Consider the following 27,415-nt stretch of genomic DNA (forward strand, 5'->3'; position numbering starts at 1 on the left):
AAGAGAAGTTTCAGGACCAACTGAAACAGTTTTTTTCTTCACACAATTCACGTTTGAAAATGTTCCGCTCGATCGGAGACACGCTGATGTGGAACGTGGCTGCAACAGTATTTCAACCACAAGCTGCACTCCAACTTGCAAACGTGTGACCACATTATAAGCAAACAAAGACCACAAACAGAGCATAATGATCCCTGACATTTTTAAAATATAAGTCGTACCAACAGCTAGTATTAGTGCATTGTTATGAATTACATCAACCGATATAAAACCCATAACAGTGCAACGCATTCAGCCCTAGTTATTAGAGAGGCAGCATGTGCATTAGCAAAGAAGATGCTGCCCAGTTTATTATTATCTCTAGCTCTGTTGACTTTCCACTCTCATTAAAGGCAGATCCAATTCATATCTTCTCAGAGGAAAGTGGGGGTGAAGAGTAATAAAGGAAAAACAAAAGTTATTGAACACCATTAATCAAAGCGATGACTCCTCATCCAGCTTTATTTTATCAGGATCCCTTTAATGTCATTGATATAGAAAAATACAACCCGCTGCCAGCATCTCTCAAAAAGGGAATGTTCCCTTTAAGAGTTGCCTTTAATTACCTAATCCCTGAAAAAAATGCAGCAACCTTATTAAAATTAAAAAAAAAAAGAACAAGAATATTCTACTTTAAAATAATGAGAAACACAATCACACAAACAGGGTAAAACACATATGCACCGGAGGAGAAATACAGGCAATCGGGCCAGAAAGACAAATGAGGAGAGATAGTTAATCCTAAGGGTAAATATTTAACAAGCTCAGCAATTACAGCTAGGGCAGAGACCTAACATAGAAAAGAGCAGAATTACAACTGCTGACTGTCAGCTCTCACATACGTTCATGCGGACCTACCTGATTGGACATCTGCCTAAAAAGGCAGGAAAAAAAGCCTACTCTGGCCTTTAATCAAATTTAAATGAAAAACATGGGACAAAGAGTTCCACGCAGCCGTAGGCTACAAACTGATGACTTTCTTTCCTTTTTTAAAATTTATTTATTCTTATTATTTTTGTTATTTTTAAAGGAGAGCTTTGCCCCTCTGGGGCCATTTTCACTAGCTCGGCAAACTTTACTGCTAGAGTAATGGTTTATGGAAAGAGGAGAATATGACTTTTTGCCGCGTCCCGTCTCGACTCGGGGAAAAATGTGGCAGCAGAACTCAACTTTAACAAAGAAAATGAAACTAGGCCACCAGTTTTCAGTTTTCACATGGATGTCAGAAGACGGGTACATTTTATAAGTTTATAATAATCAATTAAGTAATATTTACTTACAATGTGCCTTTCACAGACAAGGGGTCACAAAGAGAGTAAAATAAATCAGTAAAAGTACCAACAAAACAAACCTGCTTAAAAAAAATAATTTTTAAAGGGCAAATGCTTGCACAGTGGTGGTTTCCATTAGACAGTAGCTTCAACTCTAAAGTTACATTTCTAACAGTGTCCCTTATTTTCTTATCTGTAAAAACATTTGGTTGTTAGGCCCGCTTGTGAAAACGTTCCTGTGCCATGCATCTGTCTACAAGCAGACAAAGAAAAAAAAAGTATAGAAATTGTTTATGTATGCAAAATACTTTCACTCTTTATTTATTTATTTGCTAGTTTTTCCTCTATTATAGATGCATATGAAATAGTGCATGTAGTGATCTCAGTCATGGGCCTTTAAACAAATCATCTAAATTTCCAGTGAAGTTCTGATCCCAGTGGAATATGATGATTCAGGCGAGCTTTTTATTCTCACACACACACACACACACACACACACACACACACCCTTAGGGTATATTTGCATGAACTACGTGGCCACACACTGTTCAATGAGCTCCACCTTCGAATTGTCACGCAACAAAGACAACCAGCATAGAATCTCAGGGAGCTTCCAGAACACCTGCTGCTGCACGGTTTCCCTCTCCTCCTGCCTGTCTGCACCTTTCAGCACACCTTGCATGACATACCTGAATAGTCTCAGATCAAGTTGATAAACTTATGCTTTTACAAAGATAAATGGTATAACTGTAGTCAAATTTCCCACCCACTGCTGTATCTGAACAAACTGAAAAGGATATCAGCCATAGCTCAGCTCAGTAGCAGCTTCACACAGTCCCTCCGGTGGAAATACAGAGTAACTGCACCTTAAAAAGTCTGTGCTTCCCCCAGAAAAAGTGGTTATAAGAACAAATGAAACTTAAGGTTGCTGGTTTCATGCTTTCATAATGTGTTTTCGTCTCAATGACTCACTTTTGAAATGAAGAAAGAAAAAAAGAAACAGACAAATATGACGGTCGCTGAAAACCACAGGGAGGATGTGGAAACTTACTTGTTCATCTCCAGATTTATCTGGAAAAGCTCTGATCAACACTCCATGTGTAAATATCAGTGGAAAGCCCAAACGAGTTTATCAAATGAAGGAGGGCACGACATTCCACATGTATACCAACTCAAATCGCACTAATTAATCTCATTACCAGAGCATCAAAAGACATATAAGCCGGTCACAACTGCCACTGATAACAAGGCACCCAGCAGAGGTGGGGAAAACAGACAGAAGCCTTGGCGTGAACGCATCTTCAAAGAGTTCGGAATAAAGGATCTTAAATGATCTTTTCCACATTTACCTTTTTTGTAATGCTTAAAAAAACCCTGCACAGATATATTCAAGAAAACTCCCCCTTGTGAGCGTAGTTTTCACCCTGCAGCGTTGCCACTCAAGCCAACGGCTTCTGCACACCTTTCAACACTTGCACCAGCCTCCACACATGACTGAACTGAACCGTCTCCTTCCCTTTGCAGCTCTCAGATGGCATCGACAGTCCTCGGCTTCACTCTTCGTTAAAGCGGTGGTTGTGGTCTTTATCTCTGCGTGAGCCCTGATCTGGGAAATGCCCCTTTAATAACTCCATTCAGCACCTGCCTGCCAACTTTGTGTGGTGGCTAAGCTGAATAAGGCAACAAATGATCGAGGTTAAGCGTCAGAGGAGGATCAGGAGGAGGAGGAGAAGGTTAAAGACTAGCTGCAAAACTTTGAGGACACCAGAGCCTCACAAATTCATCTGCCGTCTCCTCGAAGAGAGCTTTCAGTGAGAATTTTCTTTCAGCCCCGAGGGCAGGCTAGGTAGTGAACCTCTCGGGAGCTCCGCTGCTGCTTCTTCTTCACTGCCCTGCCTTTCCCTTTTATCCTACTAATGCTTTTTCTCCTTGCAAGAGTGCTCGTTTTTTGTAATAATAAAAAAGTGCCTCTTGTTTCTAGGCCTGTCACATCCAGCTGTGCCAGTAGCCGCTGTGTTGATAAGGCAGCTGCCAAGGCCACTGGCAACAAAATACTTTCTAAAGCAGCGCATAAATTTTTGAAGCAAATCGTGGAGGAACACGAGGAGAGGACGGGAGGCATTCAGTTGACAGTGGGAGGGTGGGAAAACTCAAAATGCCTTCTAATTACATGCGTTTAAAAGAGATAAAGGTCATAATAGTTATTTGCGGTTCCTCGTATCTAGAAAGCATTTTCACATCGTAAATCACTGTAATCTGAAGTGTAATGGCAACATGCACAGATCTTCTTATCTACGTTTTTGCTACGGAGCCTTGGGGAATCTCACTCCTGAGGCCGACAGAAAGAGTGCACAGGTTATTCCAACACACTTTTTTTTAGCTCAGTATTCTGACATTTAAAGCCTTTGAAATTACAATTTACATGTCAAAGTGTTGCAAAACACTATGCATTCTTTCCATCTGCTGAAAGGAAGACATTACTACCTATAGTTCTGTTACCACTATTTCTGTGTTTGCATAGTAAAAGTGAATAGGTCACAACCCTCCGCTTTGCTCCAATAATGTCCAGGTAACTGAATCAGAAGTGGACAACAGAGGCCTCTATGTTCATATGCAAAAAAAACAAAACAAAACAAAACAAAGAAGAAAATTTAAAGCTATTTATTGGCCTGACCCACATCCACTCAGGAGCTTCCAGCTAACTCAAAGCCACACACTTCCACATAAGCAAAATACCTAAACCACTACTGCAACAATGCCGCCTTTTGTACCTCCTTTACCTTGGAAGAAACTCTTGACGCGGAGGTAGGAAACAGCAAGACGGAGCACTGACAGCTTGTCCAGCTTGGAGATGACATCTGGGTGGAATGGCAGCAGGCTGGCCAGGCGGTCCAGTTCAGCATTCAGCCTGTCCCGGTGCCGCTTGGATGGGTTGGTTTTCTCATTGGCAGAGGATGGCTTCCTGATGATGAGACGGATATAAGGTAAAGACAGATCCCAGGTCTGAGAGGACATCTGAGTGTGTGTGTGTGTGTGTGTGTGTGTACGTGCGCAACACTCCCCAAAAGCGACAGCAGCAGCACGAAGAAGAGGATTAAGTTTGTTTAACTTCACTTGTTGGAGCTACGCTACTGGTGAAAGCAAAGACGGTGGAAACGACATGATGCAGGCCTTTTTTACAGGGCGCACACACACACTTGTTGATTGTATCAGTAATATATGAAGTATGAAGTGTGGCACCAAGCCAGTTTTTAACACGCTATACCGCAAAAACGCCAAAACACACTCATATCAACACAGTGTCAGACTCTCTGAGGTTACAGTAAAGTGATTACTGACTCACTGTTTGAAGACTTTTTTGAAATAGATACCTATTGTTTTTTTTTTTTTGCTAAATAGCTGTTCCTCATTTTGATGACACAAACAATAGGATGGTGTTTTGCCTTGTTTACGTATGGCAAGCATGGCAACTTGCAAACCAAGGACAGACACATGACCAGATAAACCACACAGTGTACGAGTCCGTTTTTCTTTAAAACCATAGTTCCTTTTGACTCAGCCTTCAACAACACAGCATGCACATCAATCATCTCTGCTTCCCTTTAAAAAAAAGAAGAAAAAAAAAGATGTGTGCATTCACCACCAGATAAAAGGAAGCGATTTGGGCATTTTTCTGATATCAAGCGTTTCTGTAGCTTTGTAGAGATTAAAGAGATTAAAGAGTAGCATTAAAGAGATGTGACATTAGAGGTACCGCACAGACGGCCCGATCTTTCCCTGAGAGCATAAAACTCTCCTAGTTATTTGTGAACGTTAGTATGGTGTACCACGGCTTTACCTTAACACGATCCACATACGCAACGGTCAGCTCTGATTTCCACAGCTGAGAGTTTAAACTTTTCAGCTCACGCCGCGCCGAGACGTTTACATTAACGGTCGAATATATTTTCCACTTGTTGCCAGTGAAAAAGTGCGTAAAGAAATATGTTTAAATGTCACGGTGTGGTCTAGACTACAGTTTAAATCGCCTGTTACTTACACAAACTTTGAGTTGCGCAAATTCAGTATTAAATAATAATTAAAACTTCCCTTTAACTATAACTCTAAATCCTCAAGACTCTAATGGCAGAATTAGCAGGCTCGGTTTGACGTGGCAAAGATTTCCCCCTTGTATTAGCAGCACTGTCAAAAACGCTACCGGCCTCGTTAAATTACCACTTCCCTCTTCAAAATCTTATACAACTTGCCAACCACTGCTCATGACATCAGCTGACATAACTGTCCAACAAAAAGTATCCTGGCATTAAAAGCCTTGGACATTTAAAACAGTGAACGAATGATACCGTGACTCCTGTGACTGCATTAAAACTATTTTGAAAAGGACATGCAAGGGTTAAAAAAAAAGAACCTGAAAAAATTCAATTAATTTTAATCATTGATCAATCAGCCCCATTTGTGCGTATTTGGAAACAAGTCCGTAGGAAACTTTGGACAGCTCACAGAGGGCAGTCAAATTCTAATTAATTAACTTTAAAGCAGGGTCTGCACCAGATCTGCTGACAGCAGTGTTAAATGAAAGTTGTGATAGATGTGAAGGCTTCTATTAAAACCCATACCAACTTGTGCTATAATTTGCACACCTTCATGCTAGAACCTCAATTACTTCTTGTCATTCATTATAACCTAGAATCACAGGGCAGAGAGAAGAAGTTTATTTTGAACCAACAAAAGTGTGCAGCCTCAGGAAACAATGACTGAACAGATGTGAACACATAAACAATAAATACTGAAGAGCGCTCCTTAACTGTTTCTGGATGGGCTTCCTCCTCTTTCTGCCCGCATACATGCAGTCTCCAGGAGGGATCATGATCTCGCGCTCCGTGGAGGTAACAGGTGCGCTGCGGAGGACACAGAATAACTTTACGTGAGGCTGGAGAAAGTACCCTGACCCACGCTGGAAGGGAGAGTGCATTCAAATATATACACACTCGCAGTTATATGTCACTGAAAAGTCCTCAGTTTGGAATAAATACGCAGGAAATTCCAGCATCCCTAAAAGTAAATACAACAATCCACTTAAAACAGCCTAAAGTGCTTTAAAGAAAAAAATATTAGGGAAATTGCAAAATAGGTTTAATATTTTTATTATTACTCGATAGTGATATAAAAAAATAGCAAACATCTAATTGAATAAAACAAATTAACCAATAATAAAATACAAAAAAAGTAAAATAAATAAGTAGAGCACGCCGGTGCAACTTGGATAGCCTGTATGCAAAACTGCAGAAGACATGCTGAATGCTTAAAATCAGAAGAAAATTAAATAAAGAAACTGGAAATTTAAAATGACAAAAAAGCGCCACAAATGCGAGCACTGACCTGAGATATGTGCGGCTTTCTGTTAATTCCAGTATAGTGTTGGCTGTGGAGTCACATTCACTTTAAGTGCTGAAAAGAGATGCGTCTCCCAGGGTGCACCGACTCCCAGCGATAAATCCAGGGGAAATCAAATAAATCTGAGTGGTCCTGTATGAGCTCCGAGCTGATGTTTTCATCAGCTTTGCACTGCTCGGGGCAGATGTTGGCTGATGCTTTATACCCAATTGAGTCGCCTTCACTTCCTCGCGTTTCAGGTGGCGGATTCCTCTGAATGACATGTCGAGCTCTTCGCACGCAACTCTCTGCCTCACAAACACGGCGCGAGCGCACACACACTAGGCTTATGTTGCATTCAGGCCCTGTCTGAATTTGGCAAACAACTTGTTTTGTTTATGTATTTTAACATGGCGGTTTTTTTCGTAATTGAGTAAATAATTATGGATGAATAATAGCTGAATATTATTCATTTTTTAGTTATACATGCGGGCTACTTTCAAGACTTGAAAGGAGCATGAAAAGTTACGTGTCGATAGGATTTTTTTCTGTATTCTGCAGAGCAGAGCTTCTGTTCGGTTTCATAAAATCACTAGAGATAAAAGCTAATGTCTACATTGTGGTGGTGCTATATTTGTTTAAATGTATGTGGTTTTTAGCACAGTTATTCGAAACTCGTGATATATTAGCAAATTTACGAAGAGTACTCAAATGCACCATTAGCCCAACCCGACCTGAGAGTAGTAGAGAGGGGAGGGGTCGCACGCGAAGGGCAGAGGAGGCACAAATCTGCCCCTTAAAACCGAGGCTGATGGTGGGTCAGGGCGCTCGCAGATCGGAGGGATTTAGCTAACTAAGGGCTAAAGGAGACGTACACATTTTGCAAAGAAACCCCAAAATATCAAAGTGTAATGTGCGCTGGACTGGACTAAGCCTTTTCTTACTAAATTAGCGGATGCAGCTTCCAGAAACGGGCTCTGCGGGACCGGTTTGGCCGCTGCGTCAAGTTTTGTACAGACCGACAGACGCCATGCTTACGCCGGAAATTAGGCGAATGCGTTGTCAAAATAAAAGTAACGACTGATCCGCTGGATTTCGCTTGTACAATCTCTGGAATTAAAGCCGAAACTAGTGAGAGGATTTTAAGCAAGATCGTTGATTCATATTCAGTCTGTTTTAATTAATGGAAAATTTCGAGTAAATGTGGTCTTTGTTTTAAACCGGAAACGCTTAAATCTGGACAACCTATCGGATTTATGATCCGCGTTTATATGTCAATTGGATATAATTATTGTTTATTTTTAAGTTAAAAAGAAATACATACGAAAGCAAGGCTTGCAGTGAAAGGTGGTTTCCAGGTTTTATTTTTGCTTGAACGAATCGTCCTTAAAAATAAAGAAAATCAGATTTTTCATTTGAGCTATATTATTTGTGGGCTATAAAACTATCACTACCCGCACAATGCTTACAAAACGAGGCAGCAAAGCAGAGTTTGCAAGGATTTGTTGCTGCAGAATCCCCCTCTCGGTCATATTTTGCATTACTGACGATGTCCTGTCAAATATCGCAATGAACATGTTTTAAACGTACTTGATGAATGTAGTAATGTATTCACTGATTAATCGTTGTTTGTGAAACTGTACCCTAATAAGTATACTGCCTCAATCTACTGTCACTGAAACGCATCACACTCACTAAACACACACACGTAGATGGTCTACTCTGCCGCACCCTAGTGTACAAAGCATGCACAGCAAACTGAAAAGCACAGTAGCTCACTGTGTATTAGTGTGTAGTAAACCATGCAAGCCAAATTCCACCACAACACAGTTCTTTTAAGAAAGATGACATAGTGCAAGGGAAAAACCTTCAGCTGTGATGTGCCACATACCCCAGACATTATGTGAAGTCACTTTCCTCCAGTGTTGATGGGACAGCTCCCATTGGAAAACTCAATTTAGCAATAAGAAGAGAGAAAAAAGAAAAGGGACACGTGGCATTTAAACAGAAATATATTAACTGCATTATAAACATACCAAGATACTCTGGAGCCACATAGACAAGATGTGATGATGTGGTGTGGCCCAACCTACCAGGGTTTATGTCACCCAATAGGATTACTTCTGAAAGGCTTTGAGTAATGTTTGTCTAACTAAAGCTTTAATCTGAGCTAATGAAGCCATCTGACAGCGTACAGCAGCCCAGTGAGCGTTTTGGCAACAGGATGAGAGCAGAGTAAATCACTGTTTAATCACCACTGGTCCTCGGTAATGTCACAACTAATGTATGCAGTGTGTAAAACAGCAACCAAGGACAGTGGTGGCCTCGGGCTTGAGGGCTGACATGACAAGATACATTTGTCAGTCGTTTTCCTAGTCTCCAGATTGCTGTGGAATATATGAGATGGGTAACAAAAGTTAAAAAGAAAAACAATCCTTGTATCCTACAGTGAAGGAGACACAGTTACCCTTTTTTCTTATCCTATAATGAACCATAAAGGGCAAAGACATGAGGGCTCACTGAATGGTTTGATCACTATGAAAATGATGTTTCTCAACCCAGATGAACACCTGTAGGAGACTGTGGACTCCCTGCCCTCTTCAACACCATCATCAAAACACCCACTTAAGGAATATCTGATAGGAAACTGCTCCCCCATCCTTCTGGTAGAGTTCAAGACACTTGGAGACTCAATGCTAAGCTGCATTTAAGCTATTCAGGTGACAACTGGTTGCCAAACGGCGTATTGACACACTTTGTTGCTATGTCTTTGTCTGCTATAATTCAAAGTACACATAGAGTCAGACTGCACGACAGACAGAGCAAATGCTTGTTTAGCGTGCTGTTGCATGAAAGTGTCCATCAGGGGAGGCGTTTTATTTGTTGTGACAGTTGTAGTTGGGGATCTAAAGAGATCTTAAGGTGCTGTAAACATTGTCGGTGGCTACCATTAAAGCTACAGGGAGCTTTGATATCAATGCAAATCCGCTGGCACCACTATCCAAGCTGCCTTCCAGATTAGCCCAGGCTTAGAGCTCTGGCAGCGCTGCTGGGGCAGACCTTTGCACGCAACTGTTTACTGTGTGCGTGGGTGCACGCCTCTGCGAGCAAGCTATTGTGTGCATACATTAAGAAGTGCATGTGTATGTGGCTAAATAGTTTTCAGAATGACTGGCAAGCCAAATAGGACTTACTAAAAGCCATCTGCCAGGTGCAATAGTGTGGCTTTCATTGATTAAGATGTCTCTGTTGACATCAGTGTGGGATTTCAGGAGACATGGGGAGCTGTGACACGACAAGTCTGATTCTAATGGACATGTATAATTGATGGGAAGGTCGATATCGGAAAGTACCAAACATACACTCATTTCTCCTCGCTGTCACTGTCATTTAGACAAGGCTCGTTGTCCATTATGTGCTACATGAGTGCTCATTGTTAGGAATAACAAAAAGCACAACTTAAAAAAACACACATTTTATCCAGCAGATTGATCGGCACACCGGATAGCGTGCACATTAGGATTTTATTTGTTGTGCAATGTTTCAAGCACAAAGCTTCATCCCGGACATCATTTTACCCAATCCCTATAAAAAGCGATGTCAACAGAGGTGCTGACTCCACTTGCAGTGGAGCCTTGAACCACAGAGTACTAGCAGAGTTCATGGCCTGACAAGTGCAGCTTAAAAGCACAATTGTATTGTCAGGATTTGTGGAGTCTGAGTATAAGCCATGACAACCAAAAGACCAGCTCAAGAGGTTGAGAAGTTAGGACCTGTGGGAAAAACTGCCCAGGCACAAAAGTGAGCATGCACGCGCACAAGAACAATAGCGAGGTTTCATCTACTCATTTTCTTTTTTTTTCTAGATGTGCAGAAAAGCTGCAAGAATCACACACTGACCCTGAAGTGTTTAATACCACAGACTCGTGTTTATTTGGAGACAATGAACAGATCACCTTTGAACTTATAAAACCATGGATCACAAATCTGGGACAAAATCTGACAATAAAATGCAAAAGACACAGATTGAAAAAGACGATGACGCAGAAAAAAACACTCTGACAACGTACAACCACAAAACTTATCCACTGAAAATATGTGAGGGGTTGGTATCAAGCCCTGGTGACCATTTGAAGATGTTCCAAACACATGCTTTTGTGTACTAAAATCAATATTGCATTCATTTCCTTATCAAATTCCAGCTCACAGTAACATACATTATGGTGCAGCTCAGCATCAGGACAGACATCATGCTGCTGGTTACACACACAACAACAAAATAAAAAATCAGCCTGTGAATACATCTTCAAACTCGTGCGTTGCTGTCACGTTTCTGTCTCTCCCTGTATTGAGATCTGTGTCAATTGGTTTGAGAGGGAAAACTGTGTATTGGAACTGATGGGGATAATCTTTTGTTGATGTTTGGATTTGTTTGGGTTTTTTTCCAGAGGTCATTTTATAGCCAAAGCAAGGGTTAGATGGAGGTTGACTCCTTTTTCTGCTCCCATCAATCCCTCTGTAATCTGCTCCATCCCACAGCTGCGGTTCTGCTTCTATCTGAGTGAAGTGCACGAAAAAAAAAAGGGCACGGAGAGGCCGACAGAGAGGGCCGTGGTGTTGTGTAACACCCAAGATGCTGGGAAACCCTGCAAGCAAATGAGTCACTTTTGCAGTGATAAATGTTGACAGTGGAGCACAAATGTGAACTCAAGCAGCAACTGTTTACTTGCACATCGTTTGCACAACAATACACATATTTATGGACGCTGGTTTTTGGATGTACTGCAGTTTTTCTAAACAAACTGACAGGTCTTCAGTGGGCAAGTGAGCTAATTAAAAAACAGAGACTGTTAAGTAGAGAAAGCTCCAGAAGCTTTAAACCTGCAATCATTGCAATATATAACACAACAGAGGAATCAAAAGATGCACATGAGGACACACACACACACACAGTAAAGATGCATTGCCTTAGGTGATGCGCTTCTGAAAACCGCACTGGCTTGTACAGCCAGAGGCCGATGGCCACAAAGTAAATTTCATGGTAAAGGAACAAAGCTTTTTGGGAAGACATCCAAACGCTGGGAAAATTCTATTATGCCTGTCATATTAAGCAAACTGTGTCACCACTGACTGAGGCTAGGTCACTTGCAATACCAAATCTCTCTCACTAACAGACACACACACACACACACACACACACACACACACACACACAGAACCATCATAAGATCATAAGTCATTAAGTTTAGGACTTTAGCTTTAAAAAAATATGTATGTCCTTTATGGGTTATGGGATGGGAAAGAGGTGGAAGGATTTTTAAGTCTTAGTTTATCATTTGAGTCGCCTTTTTCTAAAACTCTGAGAAACGGTTGGGGCAGCTTTGAGACGTTTCTTAAGATGTTTTTGAGATGATCCTTGGTAATCAATCGAAAGCAAGTTACTTGTCAAGATTTTGCAACACATTTTTTGACTCTGTCTTTGTTTGTCCTCGGCATCTCTGTTTAAGGGGAATACACAAAAGAGTACAGTTATGTGAAAAAAAAGTGTCCACAGCATTTTGTGCAATGCTGTGGAAAAAATAAGTACACCCTAACTGCTTTCACAGGAATTCGAATGGTTAGTAGCAAACAGGTGCTGCTAGTGTGAGAACCACTATAAAAGCAGAAGTTTTGGCAGTATTCAGCTGTATGCTAACACGATGCCATAATCTTTCCAAGTGTGGACATACATGCCAATTTGCCAAAAGGTCAGATCATGCAATGCTCAGAAAAATTGCAAACAACCGCAAAAGGCCTCTGTTAGTGTGTTAAATGTTACAGTTACAGCACTATTAGAAAAAAACTGAACTAGTATGGCATGTTAGCAAGTGTTAACAGCAGAAAGCCTTAGATGCAACTTTGCATCTAAACAAACTACAAAGACTTCTAGAACACAAACCTTTGTACAGGTGAGACCAAAGTGAAGATGATTGGCCACATTTGAAGAAAACCGAGCACGAAATATTAGCACAAACATCTCACACCAACTATCAAGCCCAGTGGTGGAGGCGTGCTGATTTTGGCTTGTTTTGCAGTCGCAGGATGTGGGTACTTTGCATGTGAGGGGTCAACCATGAATTCTTTTGTATACCAAAATATTCTAGAGTCAAATCTGAGACTGTCTGTTGACAGCTAAAGCTTGGCCCAACTTGCATTTTGCACCAGACAATGATCCCAAGCACAGCACTGAATCTAACCCAGAATGCTTAAAAAAGAAACAAATGAAGGTTTTGCAATGAGCCAGTCAAAGTCCCTACCTCAAAATGGCTGAAATGCTGTGATGGGAGCTTACAAATCCTGCAAACCTAAATTAACTGAAGCATATTGTAACAAATAGTGGGCCAAAATTCCTCCACAATAATGTGAGATACTGATAAAGTCATACAGAAAACAATTACTTCATGTTATTGCTGCTAAAGGTGGTTCTTCAAACTACTTCAAACTACAAGAGTCAATAAAGCCTTTATTTGTCACATGTAAGTTGCCCTGCAGCGAAGACAGCAGGGGAGACAGGTTGGAGACGGTAGCATTATGGAAAAACACTGAAATGTACAAAACAATAGGCAAGTCGAGGAGGGGAAAAAAGAGACCTCTACTCATGCTGGGCTCCTATGGGAGGACAGCATGAGAACAGAAAACAAAACAAAAAAACAAAAGGGCAGGATTTAGTTTTCCAAAGTATAGCACAGTGCTGTGAAAACTTTCTTTTTCACATGAGGCCTTCTAAAGCAAAGCGCAGGGAACAGAAATCAGAAAACTGCCACTTAACTGAAACCGATCTCGACTGAGGATCTTCTTTTAAATCTAGGATTTAAAACAGACACTATGCTAAAACCTGGCTAAGATAGCCAGAATAGTAAGATATAAAGATTTAAAACTCAGTTTCTAATTTATTTTCTATCAAATAATAAAAGGTTTCTGTTGTGTTAATCATTTAAGCAACATTATTAGATCTATGTCTGTCGTTTATCACTACTGCATGACTACTATATTGACAGCTACAAACAATATTATTAAATGTTATTCAATCCAATTGAAACCTTATGTGAGTGAAAACAATTGGGAGGAAATTGAATGAGTCACTCCAGTTGCTGCCCGCATGCCACAGCGATGTTAATATATTCCAAATGTACTTCTCTCCCCACCAGTTTCTTACAGCTCACACATGACTGCGCACTCAATTTGCCACAGTCCTGGAGAGGACTGCTTTCCTCTACTGAGTGATGCTTTTCATTAAACTCTGCAGGAACCTTGTCGCCTGCCTGTCGGGCCAGTCTATATCCAGGTCATCAATAATGATTTCCACAATGCCAGTGCGTTGCTATTTGGTCATGTTTGAGGATCGTCTGTGTTGCTGAACCTCAGGGAATGTGGTTTGAAATGCTCGTCGTTTTAACACATCTTTCCACTGATCATTCTCACATGCTCACAGCAGTTTCATATCACAAAAATATCTGGCTTTGCATCTTATTATCTGGCTTTGCATCTTATTACGTTTGATTGTTGAAGCAATGGCGACAGAGACCAGTTTTTGTCAGTATGAACATGGGGTAGTTATAGTTGCATACCCATAACCACACAATTGTTATAACAATTTGGTAACATTTATCTACTGCATGCAATCAGACTTCCAGATTTAAAGTTTCACTCTTGTGCATCATTCCAGCTTTTAGTTTTAAACACCAAGCTTTTAATTTTAATACCAAATATGATTCAACATTGCATTCAGACAGATGCCAGCTTATGCATGTAAATATGAAGTGCTCGTCTTAAATGAAAGTTAGCCATGGAGTTCCACAGGGCTCTATGCTGGTACCACTATTTTTTGCATTATATATCCTAAGGGAATTAGGCAACATTATTAGAAAATAATGCATAGATTTTCATTGCATTGATGACTATACCTAGTTGAAGCCAGATGACACAAAAAATAGTTAAACTATTGGCATTTCTTGAAGACATAAAGACCTGGATGACCTGTAATTTCCTGCTTCTAAATTCAAGTAAAACTGAGGTTAATGGACTCAGCCCTAAAAATCTTGAAACCATGGATTTTGAACCAGATACTTACTGAGATGGCACTCCAATCTTGGAGGTTCTTTTGCCCAAGATATATCTTTCAATGTGCACATTAAACGAATATGTATGACTGCTTTCTTTCATCTGGGCAGTACTGCTGAGATTAGAAACATCCTTTCTCAGAGTGATGCTAAAAGCTAGTTCATGCATTATTACTTCTATCCCAAAAGTTGATTCTGTTCATCTGAACGTAGCGTTTTCAGTGGGGGAAACGTTCTGTCACTGATCCAAGTGACTTCTTCAGTCTCAGCTGACTGCATGTTTCCCCAACCTTACAAACAATACACTTGCATAATGACTGAAACTAGCTCGACTGATGAACAATGGGCCGTGAGGTCAATTTAGGGCCTCTGAGCAACAAGAATCCTCCAGGAGGCACAGAGCCAGATGCTCAATGAATGGGTGAAACAAACAAATTTCACCATTGATGTGCTAAAATCAAAAGAGGAGATTCTAGATGAGAATACTCTTCAAAAGGTGTTTGAATTCACTGAGAAGGCTCAACGAGGACAGCGTGAAAATTCTAAGACCAGGCAAAAAAAGAACTTTGACCTACTTGTTTTGCATTGGAAACATCAGCAAAATATGTACAGTGTCCTCAGTGGCCAGAAGAGGAACGGATTCCACACAAGTGGGACAAGTGGGTGAAAAATCTGTCTGACAGACAACTTACCCAAACAGTGAAAAACATCCTTGCAAAAGGGTTGAAATTTGCTGTGATGCCGAGACATATCCCGCTAGTGGAACTCATCATAGCACAACATTGCAGATGTGGAAGCAGAGCATCTGCGGAGAAAGCTTTAGCCTGTCTCAGCATTGCAAAGGATATGAAAAGTGGCAGGTTACCATTCTTAGACTGAGATTTCCAGCAGTAATGGGGGACAGTGATCAGTTGATGTGTACCGTAAACCAACGCATACAGATCCGATGTCTCTCATCATCCACTGGAGCACAAACAGGGTGTCATCAGGATGCTACAAGACAGATTGAACACCATCCCTACAGATACAGCAGCCAGGGAAGCAGAGGAACATCACATCAAGAAGGCGCTGAGTAAATGTGATTATCTCACCTGAACATTTGTCAAAACTGGGAAGGCACTTAAAGAAAGCTCCAGCCGATCCAGAAGAGAAGGACAACTGCTGCCTAAAAGAAAAACTGTAGTGATCCCGTATGTGTCAGGAGTTTCGGAACAGTTGCATTTTTGACGGTGTATTTTTTAAACCCCAAAATACACTGCGTCAAAAATTGGTCCACCCCAAGGATTGGGTCCCCCAACATGTGCCAGGAGGATTGCCATGATTTATACATCAGGGCAACCAAACAACCAGATGGCACAACACAGACAAGATACCTCGTCAGGCCAGGACTCTGCAGTCTATTTAAACCTACAGGCCAGTGGGCACTCTTCAGTGATGAGCATGTACACATCCTGGACAGGGAGGAACGCTGGTTTGAGTGGGGAGTCAAGGAGGCCATTTATGTGAAAAGAGGAAGACCATCTCTGAATCGAGGAGGGGGCCTAAGGGTCCATCTTTCATCATCCTACAATGCTGTGATTGCAGCCACTCCCTGATTCTCTGTGAATGGTAATTGATCAGTGGTCATCAATCAGTTGTTCTTGATAAATGGTTATTACAACTTCCATATTAATGATCAAGAAACTGACCTCACATCCCTGTTCGTCAGTGGTGCTAGTTTCAGTCACTGTGCAAATGTACTGTTTATAAGGTTGGCGAAACCTGTAGTCAGCTGAGACCGAAGAAGTCACTTGGATGAGTCCCATTTTTCCCATTAAAAACACTACGTCCAGATGAACAGAATCAAGCTCACCTGGGTGTTTGAGCATGCCTGAAGACATACAAAGAAAGAGCATATTCTCCCATATTAACTTCTTTCTTTGGCTCCCTCATAAATACAGAATTTAATTTACATTTTTTCTCCTCACAGACAATGTTTTGAATAATTGGGCCCCATCGTTTTTTAAAGGCCTCATTGTTATTAACCTAATAGAGCACAGCGCCCTTAGGCTGGAGGATGACTTGTAGTATTTAAAAGTAATTCAGGAGACAGACTTCCTTTCTACTTTTAAGATGACTTAAATCTTTCCTTTTTTGATAATGCTAATAGTTAGGGCTTGACCAGGTTTCCCGAAGCACCTTTACTTGCTTTAATTAAATTGCTTTTAACCTTTAATACTGCTATAGGCTCAAGCTGCTGGGGAACCTCATGTGATACACTGACCATTTCTTCTCTATTTGCCTTCACTGGTGCCTTTTTATTAACTTTAGTTATATTCTCGGTAGTTTTCCCCAAGTTGCATCTAAATCATTTCCTTTACTAGTATAAAGTTTCAGTACTCTTATTAAGTTGGATCAGTTTGGTGAATTACTTTGTTTTGTTAAGCTGTGTTTTTAAAAAAATCCTTTTAGCAGACTTGTGTTCAGATGACGTCATCTATGTGCCCACTTATTTCTTACAATAGCATATTTTCTTCTGTAATTTTTATATTTTTGTCATTTTGGATACAATGTGCCTGTGAAAAAGAAGTTATTATTTACATTAGTACTTTTATAGATTTAAATCAATCCTGAAAGTTTCATTTTTTGACTCAGGTACCGACTTGGCTTCTTGGCCACTTTTTATGACCATTGATCGGATTAAATTTTACTTTAATGCATCTCATTTAAAAAGCAGAAGACACGATCACACACCTAAATCAGTGCAGAACAACATTACATGCTATTATACCGAGTATAATTTATTGCATCAACTGCACATCGCTGCCATCTTGTGGATGGGAGACTGTTTTTACATCATTTGTTTTCATATGAAGTTCTTAAACAAGCAAAGTTAGACCTTAAACCTGGTTTCCAGCTATAAAACCAAGGCCCCGCTGAATGCACTTTGTATTCTGTGTTTACTTCATTTTGTTGCATTTAATTATGGACACCCAGTTGCATTCAGTTTGTTTAGTGATTCATCCTCTAATTTATGTTTCCCAGACTTGGGACATGACTAAACAGGATATTGCATCAGCGTCATTTCACATTAACTGACCAATCCCGAACAGTACCACAGGCCATCATTTGGATTAAGACTTGGAACAAGAATACCTGATATTTAGGAATGATATAGCAGTCCGTCTGTCTCTCCGTGTTTCACGGCGGGGCCAGAGGGATGAACGGAGTGAGCTGAGTGGAAACTGTTGCTCAACTGTTGCTTCTTTTAAACTAAATTTATACTCCTCATAAAATGTTCCCAAAATGTTTTTGCCAAAGTTTTCTCATCACAAATCCAATAAAGTATTAAACAGAAAAGAAAAAAAAAAGAACATGTTGTTACATCATCGTAATGTTTTATTTACTCATGACAGCACAGTCTTTAATAAGGTCATCTGTGTACATTAGTGGTTTAAAAATTCAACACATAAACTGGTATAAAGCAGTCCCGGGGACTGGCTGACTAAAAATAGTTCACTTTCCCTTCTCCATCGGCTCTCCTCATCGGTGCACCTTCTCAGTTGTAGCACAGCCTATAAATCTCAGTCACAGTCTTACTAGCTAACAGCTAGTTCTTTCCTCTCGACTTCACCTGCCGCTTTTACAATACATCTGCTGCATTTCTCACATTCGTCGAGATAAAATAAATATCTCTCATGGCTCGCGCTCACTCTGCTGTGTGTAACATTCTTGTCTTTCACTATCCCGACTCCCTGCGTTACCCAGCTGCTGTTAGCTGCTGCATTATTCAAAGTATATTTTGCAGCTAAGGTGGCAGTGGGGTTCCTGTTTTTCACGGTATACAATGTATGAAAATTGACAGTGATCACACTGTTTACTCATCCACACTACTGAAAGAAGCAGCACGACAGAGGATCTTCTTTCTTACTGAACTATCTGCCAGACTCGTCAGCTTCAGCCACACACACAAGCTATTATTTATTTTATCTATTTATTTCTAAAGAAGATTAGTTTTACTTATAACTTCTTTAGCATTTAAAAATATTTTTTACTTTCAATAAAGCCTTTGGTCAACCAAAGAAATAAAAAAAAATCTCTTTTATTACCTTTAAGGTTCCTTGTACCTGACTTTAACATCTGCGTAACACACTTTCCTGACACTGTCACTGTACCATGAAAGCCTCATACCGTGGTAACATCATGTGCTTGTTCAAAGCAGCAGGGCACTAAACCCATACACTGAACCCCTGCTTTATAATCCATGACAGAGACACTTTGGTCCAGGAGGGTCCGACACAGGCAGTTTATTACAACCTGATTGGTCTTTTTGACGCATGGTCCTCTTGCACTGAGATCTCTACTGGTCAAGAACACGCCAAGTCTCCATGTCGTTCGCATCTTGGCAGGGTGTCAGCAGCACTTTACTCTTACTCTAAGTACCTTTGGTTTTCTTCCACGTGTGCATCAAGTCGATGGGGTTACCTTTTGCTAGAGGAACGAACCTGGTGTCTCATCCAGCTTGTTGGAGCTAAAGAATGACAGCAGGTAGACAGATAAACAGATCAAGATGCTGTCTTTATGAAGTCTTTCAACAGGCCCCCAAACTTGTTTTCACTACTTACAGCGTGATTGTCCTGGTTGCCTGGGGTTACTGGCACTACTACCAAAAGAAGACTGGAAGTTATGGATGGTCTCTTGAAGAATCTGCCTCTCTCTACCCTGATGACAGACAACAGTGATCATTATGCATTAGGAACAGATTACAGAAAGATGCTGTAAATGTTCTTTAAAAGCAGCCATATCTGGTATGAATCCACTGTAACACTATATATGTTACATTCCCTCTATATGTCTCTTGTGGCTCAGGCAGTTTATTATTAAGACATAATGTTAGGATATACATTAGAAAGATACAGCACAAAATAGATTGCTGGAAGCAACTTTGAAATGCATAACCACGCTAAACCGAACATACCTTTCCAGCATTGAGCTCTGATATGGCAGCCAAGATCTGTTGTCTGGGTCCGTCTGTTTTGATGCCCAGCTCCTTCAGGTCTCCATCGGTTAAAGTCAGGAATGCTTCCATATCCACCTAAAAGACAAGAAAAGAAAAGAAAAGAAAAGAAAAGAGATGCATTTTTGGGCTTTAAGAGTGAAAATGTATGGTTAGAAGGCTAAGAAAGAAAAGACGGAGTACCTCTTGTTCCTCAAATATAGGCTGGTATTTCTCAAGGGACAGTTTCTTCAAAATACTGGACAGCTCATCTGAAAAAGTAAAAAAAACTATAAGGGAAACTGATACCACTCATACTTATTTCACATCAAAGCACATGGTGTACATAAAAGAACACAATCCATGCATGATGATGATTTGGGTTAATGCTGAATAAAATGCGCCGACACCTTCATCTGTGATGGTTCCGCTGCTGGATCCTCCGCTGCTCTTGGAGCGTGGATGAGAAGAGGCTGAGGACAGAGAGTCTCCTGGCACGGGGGGAATCTTGGGTGTTGGGGAAGGAGACGGTGTGAGAGTGGGCGATGTGCTCTTGGAAGTCGAGGAATTCCCAGACTGAGGTCTCTTTTTCAACTCCATTTTCTACAAAGGAGGACAGTGAGGGTGGACGGTGGTATTTGTTCAGCTCTGGCTGTTTTTACACAGCTTTACAAGACATTAAGAGTTACTGTCAAAGAAAACCTGTGAAAGAAAGTTGAGACCTTTCTGGAATGGATGTCTGAGGCAACAAGGCTGGGATGGGTGTGAATGTCAGGAAGGCTGATGTCAGGCAGGGGCAAACCAGGTGCTGAAACTGGTGGTGGTAGTGGGGCTTGACTCGGCGTCTGGTTGTGCTGTTTTTCCGGAGGTTGGCTCTTTACCTCTATAAGGCCGGCTGCTCTTTTCCGTTGGGCTGCTATCTGGGAGAGCACGCTGTCTGCACTGCCCCCTGGCGTAAGGAGAAAGCAAGATTGCGATGTGTTTTGCAGCCCCTGTGTCATGCAATCACTTTTTGCTTTTAATGTTTTTACTTGCGAACCTGAACGGTTGTGGGAGTCCCGGTTGAGTCCCGCCACTCCATTTGAGCCTCCAGAGGAGTGGGGGGAGTGATAGTGACCAGAGTTGGAAGGAGAGGATGAAGATGGTCCCTTGGGGATACTGGGAAACTTAATGGACCTGCTGACCACACGGCTGATGGATGTCTGTCCCATAAAGGAGAGAGAAGGAGCAGCATAAGGACAAATTTCGTCTTCTCTGACCTGAACTAAAACTCTCTCTGTCTAACACCCAAAAGGACTCACAATATCTGAGTTTCCACTGCTGTTCAGCTTCCTCTGTGGTGGCATGGGCAGGCGGGGCACTTCGCTCTTGCCCTCCCTGAGGACGCGTGAGCGGTCCGAGTTCCACGGCTCAAAGTTGGAGGGTGGCAAGAAGGGAGGAATCACTGCTTTCAGCTTGTCATTTGGCAGCCGAGTCAAGGGGGCCCCGCTTCTCAACTAAATTAGACAGACACATATTAAGAGTCACAAACACGTCTTAAAACTAAAAGAACCCTAATCCAGGATAGTGCTCCTACCATCGTGGTTATTAGAAAGTCGTCTTTCTCTGAGGATGCTCTGCAGTGACCTGCTGAAAGGAGAATACATCACATTTATACATTATTTTGCTCACATAAAGATGGACATATGCTCAGCTACATTTACCCTAAACATCTCATGGACATGTGATGTCATTCATGGTTTTAAGGAAAAAGACTCACCACCATCTTTGGTCTTCACTGCCCAGGCGGTGCTCATGTCATTCCCTGCTACAGCAGGAGTAGGTGCCACCGCCCCGTTGGAAACAGCAGCGGGCTTCCTGTTCGCCTTCATCGTGGCATCCAGTGAACTCTCGGCATCGTCTGGAAATGGAGCCAGGCGATTGGCTGAAAGGCCATGCCTGAGAGTGTGAGTTAACTTGAGCCGACGGAAGCGGTTCGACATCCTACTCCACCAGGACTGGAAGAGGGTGGACACAAAGGAGCGTTATAACCAAAACTATTATGATATCCTTGATAGAAAGCAACTTTGCCAATTACATTTTTACCTTAAGGCCTCCTTTGTCATCGGGCGGCACGGGGACATTGTTGAGGGACTGTCGACTCTTGGAGCGCGTCATTAAAGTTCTGGCGCGGTGTTTCGACTTATCTTTGTCTACCTGCATGCACACGGATGCTAACAGACGCACCAGCTCAGTGTCTGACAGAAAACACAGGGAAACAATTATGAGTATATGCAGTTAATAACTTGCAAAACGCGAGGGATTTAAGTCGACCTGTTTCATGATCGTTATCATAGATTATTCTACTGATTATTTTCTCTATTAATAGATGAATTGTTTGATTAGACAAACTGATAAACACCCATCACATTCAAACAGCTCGTTTCACACAGCTAATACTTCAAAAAACAACCTCCTCACTTACTGCTAAAACCAAAGTCCAGGGATGAGCTTTTCTAAAAGCAAATATAACTGAAAAAAGATTCAGTTCTTTTTATTCCAATTCACGCTTCTAAATTTTGATTGGTTGATATTATGAAATCACTACGTGTGTCCTGTAGCCTCATCTTAAGTACACTACTTTATTTAAAAGGTTTAAATAAGGGATTTCACAAATGGTGGATGCCTTTTGGTTGGTTGGTTTTTTTAGCTGATTATGAATGAATTATAGTCTTTAGCTGAGGTTTTCCCAAAGTGTTATTAGACGGAGCAATGACAGGAAGAACTACCTGGATCATTGAGCAGCATAACCAAATCAAACGCTGTGTATCCATTCTTAGCTCGGAGGTTGACATCAGCACCTTGATTCAACAAGTACTTGACAATGTCTTTATTGCTGAATGGAGGGCGGAGGAGAAAACAAAAGACAGTGTAAGAAATGATACTTGCTCTGTGTATGACTTTGGAAGTCAGACATCCTGATATTAAATATGGTATTGACTTTTTGTCACTCTGTAGTAGAAACCTGTTCTAATTTACATTCAAAATCAGCAGGACAGCAACAACAGTGTTTAACACCTGAGCCAAACTTCTTAACCTCAAATTGATCTAAATCATTCTAATAAAAAAGCAATTTTCTGGTTGAAACAAACCAGCAGCTTCTCCTCACCCGTGGTAGGTGGCCTGCATTAAAGCGGTCCACCCATGGACACCATCTTGTTTATCTATGTCGGCATTCTTCTCCACCATCAGCTGAACCACCTCTAACTGGCCGCTTACTGCTGCCATCATGAGAGGCGTTGCTCCCTCCTGATTGGACAAATTCACCTGAGCAGGATCCTCCTCCAGGATTTCTTTGACCAGCTGTGAATTTCCTGAGAAGAAAACATATTTACAGATGTGTAGAGGCATGTAAAGTCATTCGTTTCCCAAAAACTTTTCCTCCAGGTTTATCTGTTCGATTCAGCGTACCTAATTTCAGAGCGCTGAGCACATCTGGCCTTCTTCTCTCATCATCTGCGAAGAAACAAGTGAGAATGAGAAGAGGAAAGAGATCTGGAAAAAACACAGCCCACATAGCTCAGCAAAAATCAGGCAGCGTGGGGGGCGGGGCTGGGGTGATAAGTACACAACTGTTACATGCTACAGAGTTCAACACACACATAAATCACATCAACTATAATTTATGTGCGAGACTGCTTAGAAAAAAAAGAAAAAAGGCAGAAAAGTAGAGCGGTGAAAGACGCATTCACTAGCAAGAACTAAAGCTCCAAATGTGATTTACCAGAATGTACTGCTAATGAAGATGACACGTTAATGAGAAGCAAAGAGCTAAGCCAGAGGCTGACGCTGTGGTTTGGGGAAGGCAGTGGCTTCGAATCCTGATAAATCCCTCTCAGTTCCCACAAACAGTTGCATAGGACAGGTGGGCATTTGCAGCAGTAAACCAGCGATGTCTGAAAGGTGGGCCCACTCCTGAACTTCAGATAAGAGTAATAAGAACCTCACCAGAACTTGTACATCGTTAGAAACTAAAACTTGTAGGTTTCGCTAACAAATCTGCCTGATTTGTCTTTTCACACTTTTCCTTGTTTGCATGCTGCAATTAAAACCTTTGAAATATACACTGCGTGTGGCTACGTTGGTAATTTGAGCTAAAAACCTGAACTACCTGTGAGAAGAGCCATGAAACAAAGAGGCCGAGCTCCTCTGGCGCCTCTCACGTTAATGTTAACTGAAGTGCATTCGCATCCTGCAGGGGGTCGGGAGTGGGGGATGGATTCTCTTGTCGACATGGTGCTACCAAAATAAAATTCAAAAGCTTTCAAAGCACCACACACTCTCAGAAAACACTAAAAAGTTGAGTATTTACTTTATTTTGTCTTTTTGCAAACACTTTTTGCACTATTACGTCACTCTGCTATTCTCTGATAATAACATAAAACATAAAAACATTCAACTGACTCCTTCATTATACTATACAGTGAAGTGTATTAACACAAGGCCTACTGTGGAAACCACTGTTGCCTTTATATGTTCTTTTTATGTTCTATATGGATTGAAGATACATGTGAAGTTGAAGTTCTATACTGATGTTATCCATGTTATTTGTGTCTGCTTTGGCTGATTTAATTTTAGTATTAATAATAATAATAAACCCCAACAATCAGATGACCCACTATGAAAACCACTTGGCAACGGTGGAGAGGAAAAAACTCCCTTCTAACAGGAAGAAACCTTCAACAGAACCAGGAGGGGCAGTCATGCTGCGCCCGCTAAGGGGTGAGGGAAGGAAGACAGGACAGCCAGTATTTGTTCTTTTTAGGAAACATGTAACAATGTGTGTGCAGGCTCGGCCGCTCAGCTCCTTCAGTTTGCTTCAAAAGTTTTTCAGACTGGAAGATGTAAGTAAGTAAATTTTTATTTATATAACACCTTTCAAGATAAAATCACAAAGTGCTTCAAGCTAAAACATAAGAACAAAAATCAACCAAAAGCAAGTTTAAAAAGATGAGTTTTTAACTGTTCTTTTACAAGGGCGTGTATAATATGCGATGGCACTACTGTACTTTATCATCAGGCCAAGACAGCAAAGTCTGAATGAGTAACTGAGGGAAGGCCGTACCTGTCTGTGGTCTGACAGTAGTGATGGAGTCCAAATAAGCCTTGATGTCTCTCTGTTTCAGCTGCATGGCCAGTTCAAAGGCTGTCTTGGACAGAACGTTGATTCGGTCTGGGTCAGCTCCACGTTCCACCAGCTGCTGAGCCACAGCCACCTTTGCAAAACACACACACACAGCTTTAATCACCAGGTCCTACAGAAAATTAGCCCAGGTCCATTTTAAACAATTTATAAAAACCCATTAATAAATGCCACCAACATACCCACAATGTGCTAAATATATATATCTTTTTTTATCCATCCAACCGTCAATGTTTTAAACCCTACCTTCCCACTTAGAGTGGACAGCATCAGCGGTCCCCATCCAGTGGTCTTCTGAGAGAAGTTTACATCAGAGCCCCACTCCAGCAGCAGGCACACAACGGCCTCATGACCGTGCTGAGACGCCACCATCAACGCTGTGATGTCCATGAATTCTCTGCCACCTCCTCCTCCCAGACAGCCTTCACCGGGTCCAAAACTGGCTCCGCTGTGAAAAAAAAACACAAAACACAAAACAGTGGAGGATGTTAGTTAGATATCACACTGGGCTACAAATTTACTTGAAAAAGAGAAAAAACCTGCAGCTGTTGTTATTGTTGCCATTGGAGACCGCCTCTGCGGCAACAGCCAGGTGATCAAAGTCATCCACGTACGCACCGCTCTCCAGAAGCAGCTTGACTACATGAGTGTGTCCCCCGCGAGCCGCCATGGTCAGGACGCTTGCTCCAAGCCTGTTGCGCCCATTAATCTCTGCCCCGTTCTCCAAAAGAATGTGGGCGACAGTCAAGTGGCCAAACCTGGGAGGAGAAATAGGACAGAGGAAGAACTTTGCATGTAGAAGTTGTTCTAGGTGAATTAGGATGCTCTTTTTAAGCCAGCTATCACAGGCTCCAAAAGAGATGCCAGTGCACTTTAAGCAAGGACTGTGTAGAAAACTACAGGTATGTTCAAAATTAGAAAAAGAAAATGGATAAAAGTGAACAGTAATTTGCTACAAAGCACTTGAATTTTCTCTATAAATAAGGTTGAAGGCTCATTGAAATCTCTAGATAACAATGGTATTACTTTATAATACGGCCTGCACATAAGGGCATAAATTAAGGTTTTGTTTCTTTTAAGATCAATTTAGCTAGGCTTGGCTCCATCATTATAAATTCTCACTGGCCTGCAAATTTTGATGATATCTTTGTTTCCTGTAAAAACCTGACTTGTTACCCCGTTATTATAATGTGCCTTCTTGTAATTAACTGTTGGTAAAATATAATTACATTTGAATTTCAAGTAAAATAATTTAAATACAATTTAACTACAGTGGAATTTGTCGCTGGCTGTACCCACGAAACTCCACTAAGTTCCGCAAATGTTAAACCCCCGATCGGCCTGTGATATTAAAGGAAACAAGACTAAACACAATCTGCTCCCTCTCATGTCACTAAAATGTGTGTTTTTATGCGACGAATTGGGGAGGGGCATCGGAAGATTCCTTCCCTTTAATATTAATTACTTTATGATTAACAACACACGGTGGCAAATAAAAAAGGCACATTTTTAGAAGGAGTATGGTGCCACCCTCTTACATGAGCTACATGAGTTACATGAGCTCCAGCAAGCTGCCCCACCTCGCAGCCTGCATCAGTGGGGTCCAGCCGTAGTTGTTGCGACTGTCCACTGAGGCCCCCTTTCTCAGCAAGAACCGGACCAGGTTCTCGTGTCCGCTGGCCGAGGCGAACTGCAGGCCGGTGTTTCCCTCTTCGTCGGTGCAGTCCACAGGTATCAGAGACAACATGTCCGCAGCGTCACACTCCGAACCCGCTTCTGACCGCAGCCTGCTCTGCCGCCCGGACTCCTTCGGGGCTCCGGGCTCCAGGATGCTCCGGGCCGTTTCATAGTCCCCCTCATCGCAGGCACGTAGAAGTAGCCGCGAATTCACAGGGACCCCGAAATTCATGTCTTTATTCGCCGCGCTGTTTCGTCTCCATTCAGTTTCCAGTTGTTTTATCGACGCTAACCGTGAAAAAGTTCTCCTCTGTCACTTGGCGGCGGCCTGTGTTTGGAAATCATGATGCACAGCAAAATGAAGTTCAGATTTGTTGTTAATGTTCTTCCTTTCAAACAATACGCCAAGGAGCTCCTCTCCAGTCTCTACATTTAGTCTAATGTTCTTCACAAAACAACTTTGTGGCCATCAGCCGGCGATGCCCGGTTCCGTTACTTGTTTAGGAATCTGACCACGGTGAAGTTAGTGGCTACACGGCGCAACTTCTGCTTTTCAAAACAAAAGCATACTCAGGTACGATCAGCTTTTAAGGTACTTTGGTCAAACCCACTTATAGCTCGGTTGCGTAGTATATTTCATTACATTGTGTTTGTATATCCTCACTCCACATTCGTATATGACTAGTGTCCGATACATTATTAGCCAAGATAATATTTTAAAATATACAGTGTCACAAACCTTAATATATACTTTGTGACACAAAGCAAATGACACATCTTATAATTTAAAAATGTAAAT

At 41.5% G+C, this 27,415-nt stretch overlaps 2 protein-coding genes and 1 pseudogene across 3 annotated transcripts in view; 1 reads left to right on the top strand and 2 right to left on the bottom strand.

Annotated features, from left to right (window-relative positions):
- LOC146701323 (uncharacterized) overlaps positions 1-7,749 on the bottom strand; it is a 62,754-nt gene extending 55,005 nt beyond the window's left edge. The window contains exons 1-3 of the mRNA XM_085467603.1: positions 6,690-7,749; positions 6,116-6,208; positions 4,091-4,272 (exon numbers count right to left, since the gene is read on the bottom strand). Of these exons, the coding sequence (XP_085323729.1) occupies positions 4,091-4,272; positions 6,116-6,177 (244 nt within the window). The 5' untranslated portion in view covers positions 6,178-6,208; positions 6,690-7,749. The remainder of the gene's footprint in view (positions 1-4,090; positions 4,273-6,115; positions 6,209-6,689) is intronic.
- Positions 1-27,415, top strand: part of LOC146701306 (uncharacterized) — a 316,606-nt pseudogene that overhangs the window by 221,065 nt on the left and 68,126 nt on the right.
- On the bottom strand, positions 18,146-27,139 carry anks6 (ankyrin repeat and sterile alpha motif domain containing 6). 2 transcript variants are annotated; one of them, XM_085467602.1, is made up of 18 exons: positions 26,520-27,139; positions 25,479-25,697; positions 25,186-25,387; positions 24,862-25,012; positions 23,208-23,252; positions 22,906-23,110; positions 22,526-22,632; positions 21,843-21,994; positions 21,517-21,754; positions 21,334-21,383; positions 21,059-21,253; positions 20,797-20,959; positions 20,480-20,706; positions 20,168-20,360; positions 19,962-20,029; positions 19,740-19,856; positions 19,387-19,483; positions 18,146-19,292 (listed from the first exon to the last, which is right to left on the bottom strand). In XM_085467602.1, exons 1-18 carry the CDS (start codon positions 26,846-26,848, stop codon positions 19,243-19,245), a joined length of 2,808 nt encoding a protein of 935 aa, XP_085323728.1. In that variant the 5' UTR covers positions 26,849-27,139; the 3' UTR covers positions 18,146-19,242. The 2 variants fall into 2 exon arrangements, with proteins under 2 accessions (XP_085323728.1, XP_085323727.1); XM_085467601.1 differs by having other exon boundaries at positions 21,334-21,386.

The sequence above is a fragment of the Copadichromis virginalis genome, linkage group LG9, assembly GCF_057382275.1.
Source record: "Copadichromis virginalis isolate Kocher_CV1m ecotype Utaka linkage group LG9, C_Virginalis_male_GT1.1, whole genome shotgun sequence".
Taxonomy (NCBI): Eukaryota; Metazoa; Chordata; class Actinopteri; order Cichliformes; family Cichlidae; genus Copadichromis; species Copadichromis virginalis.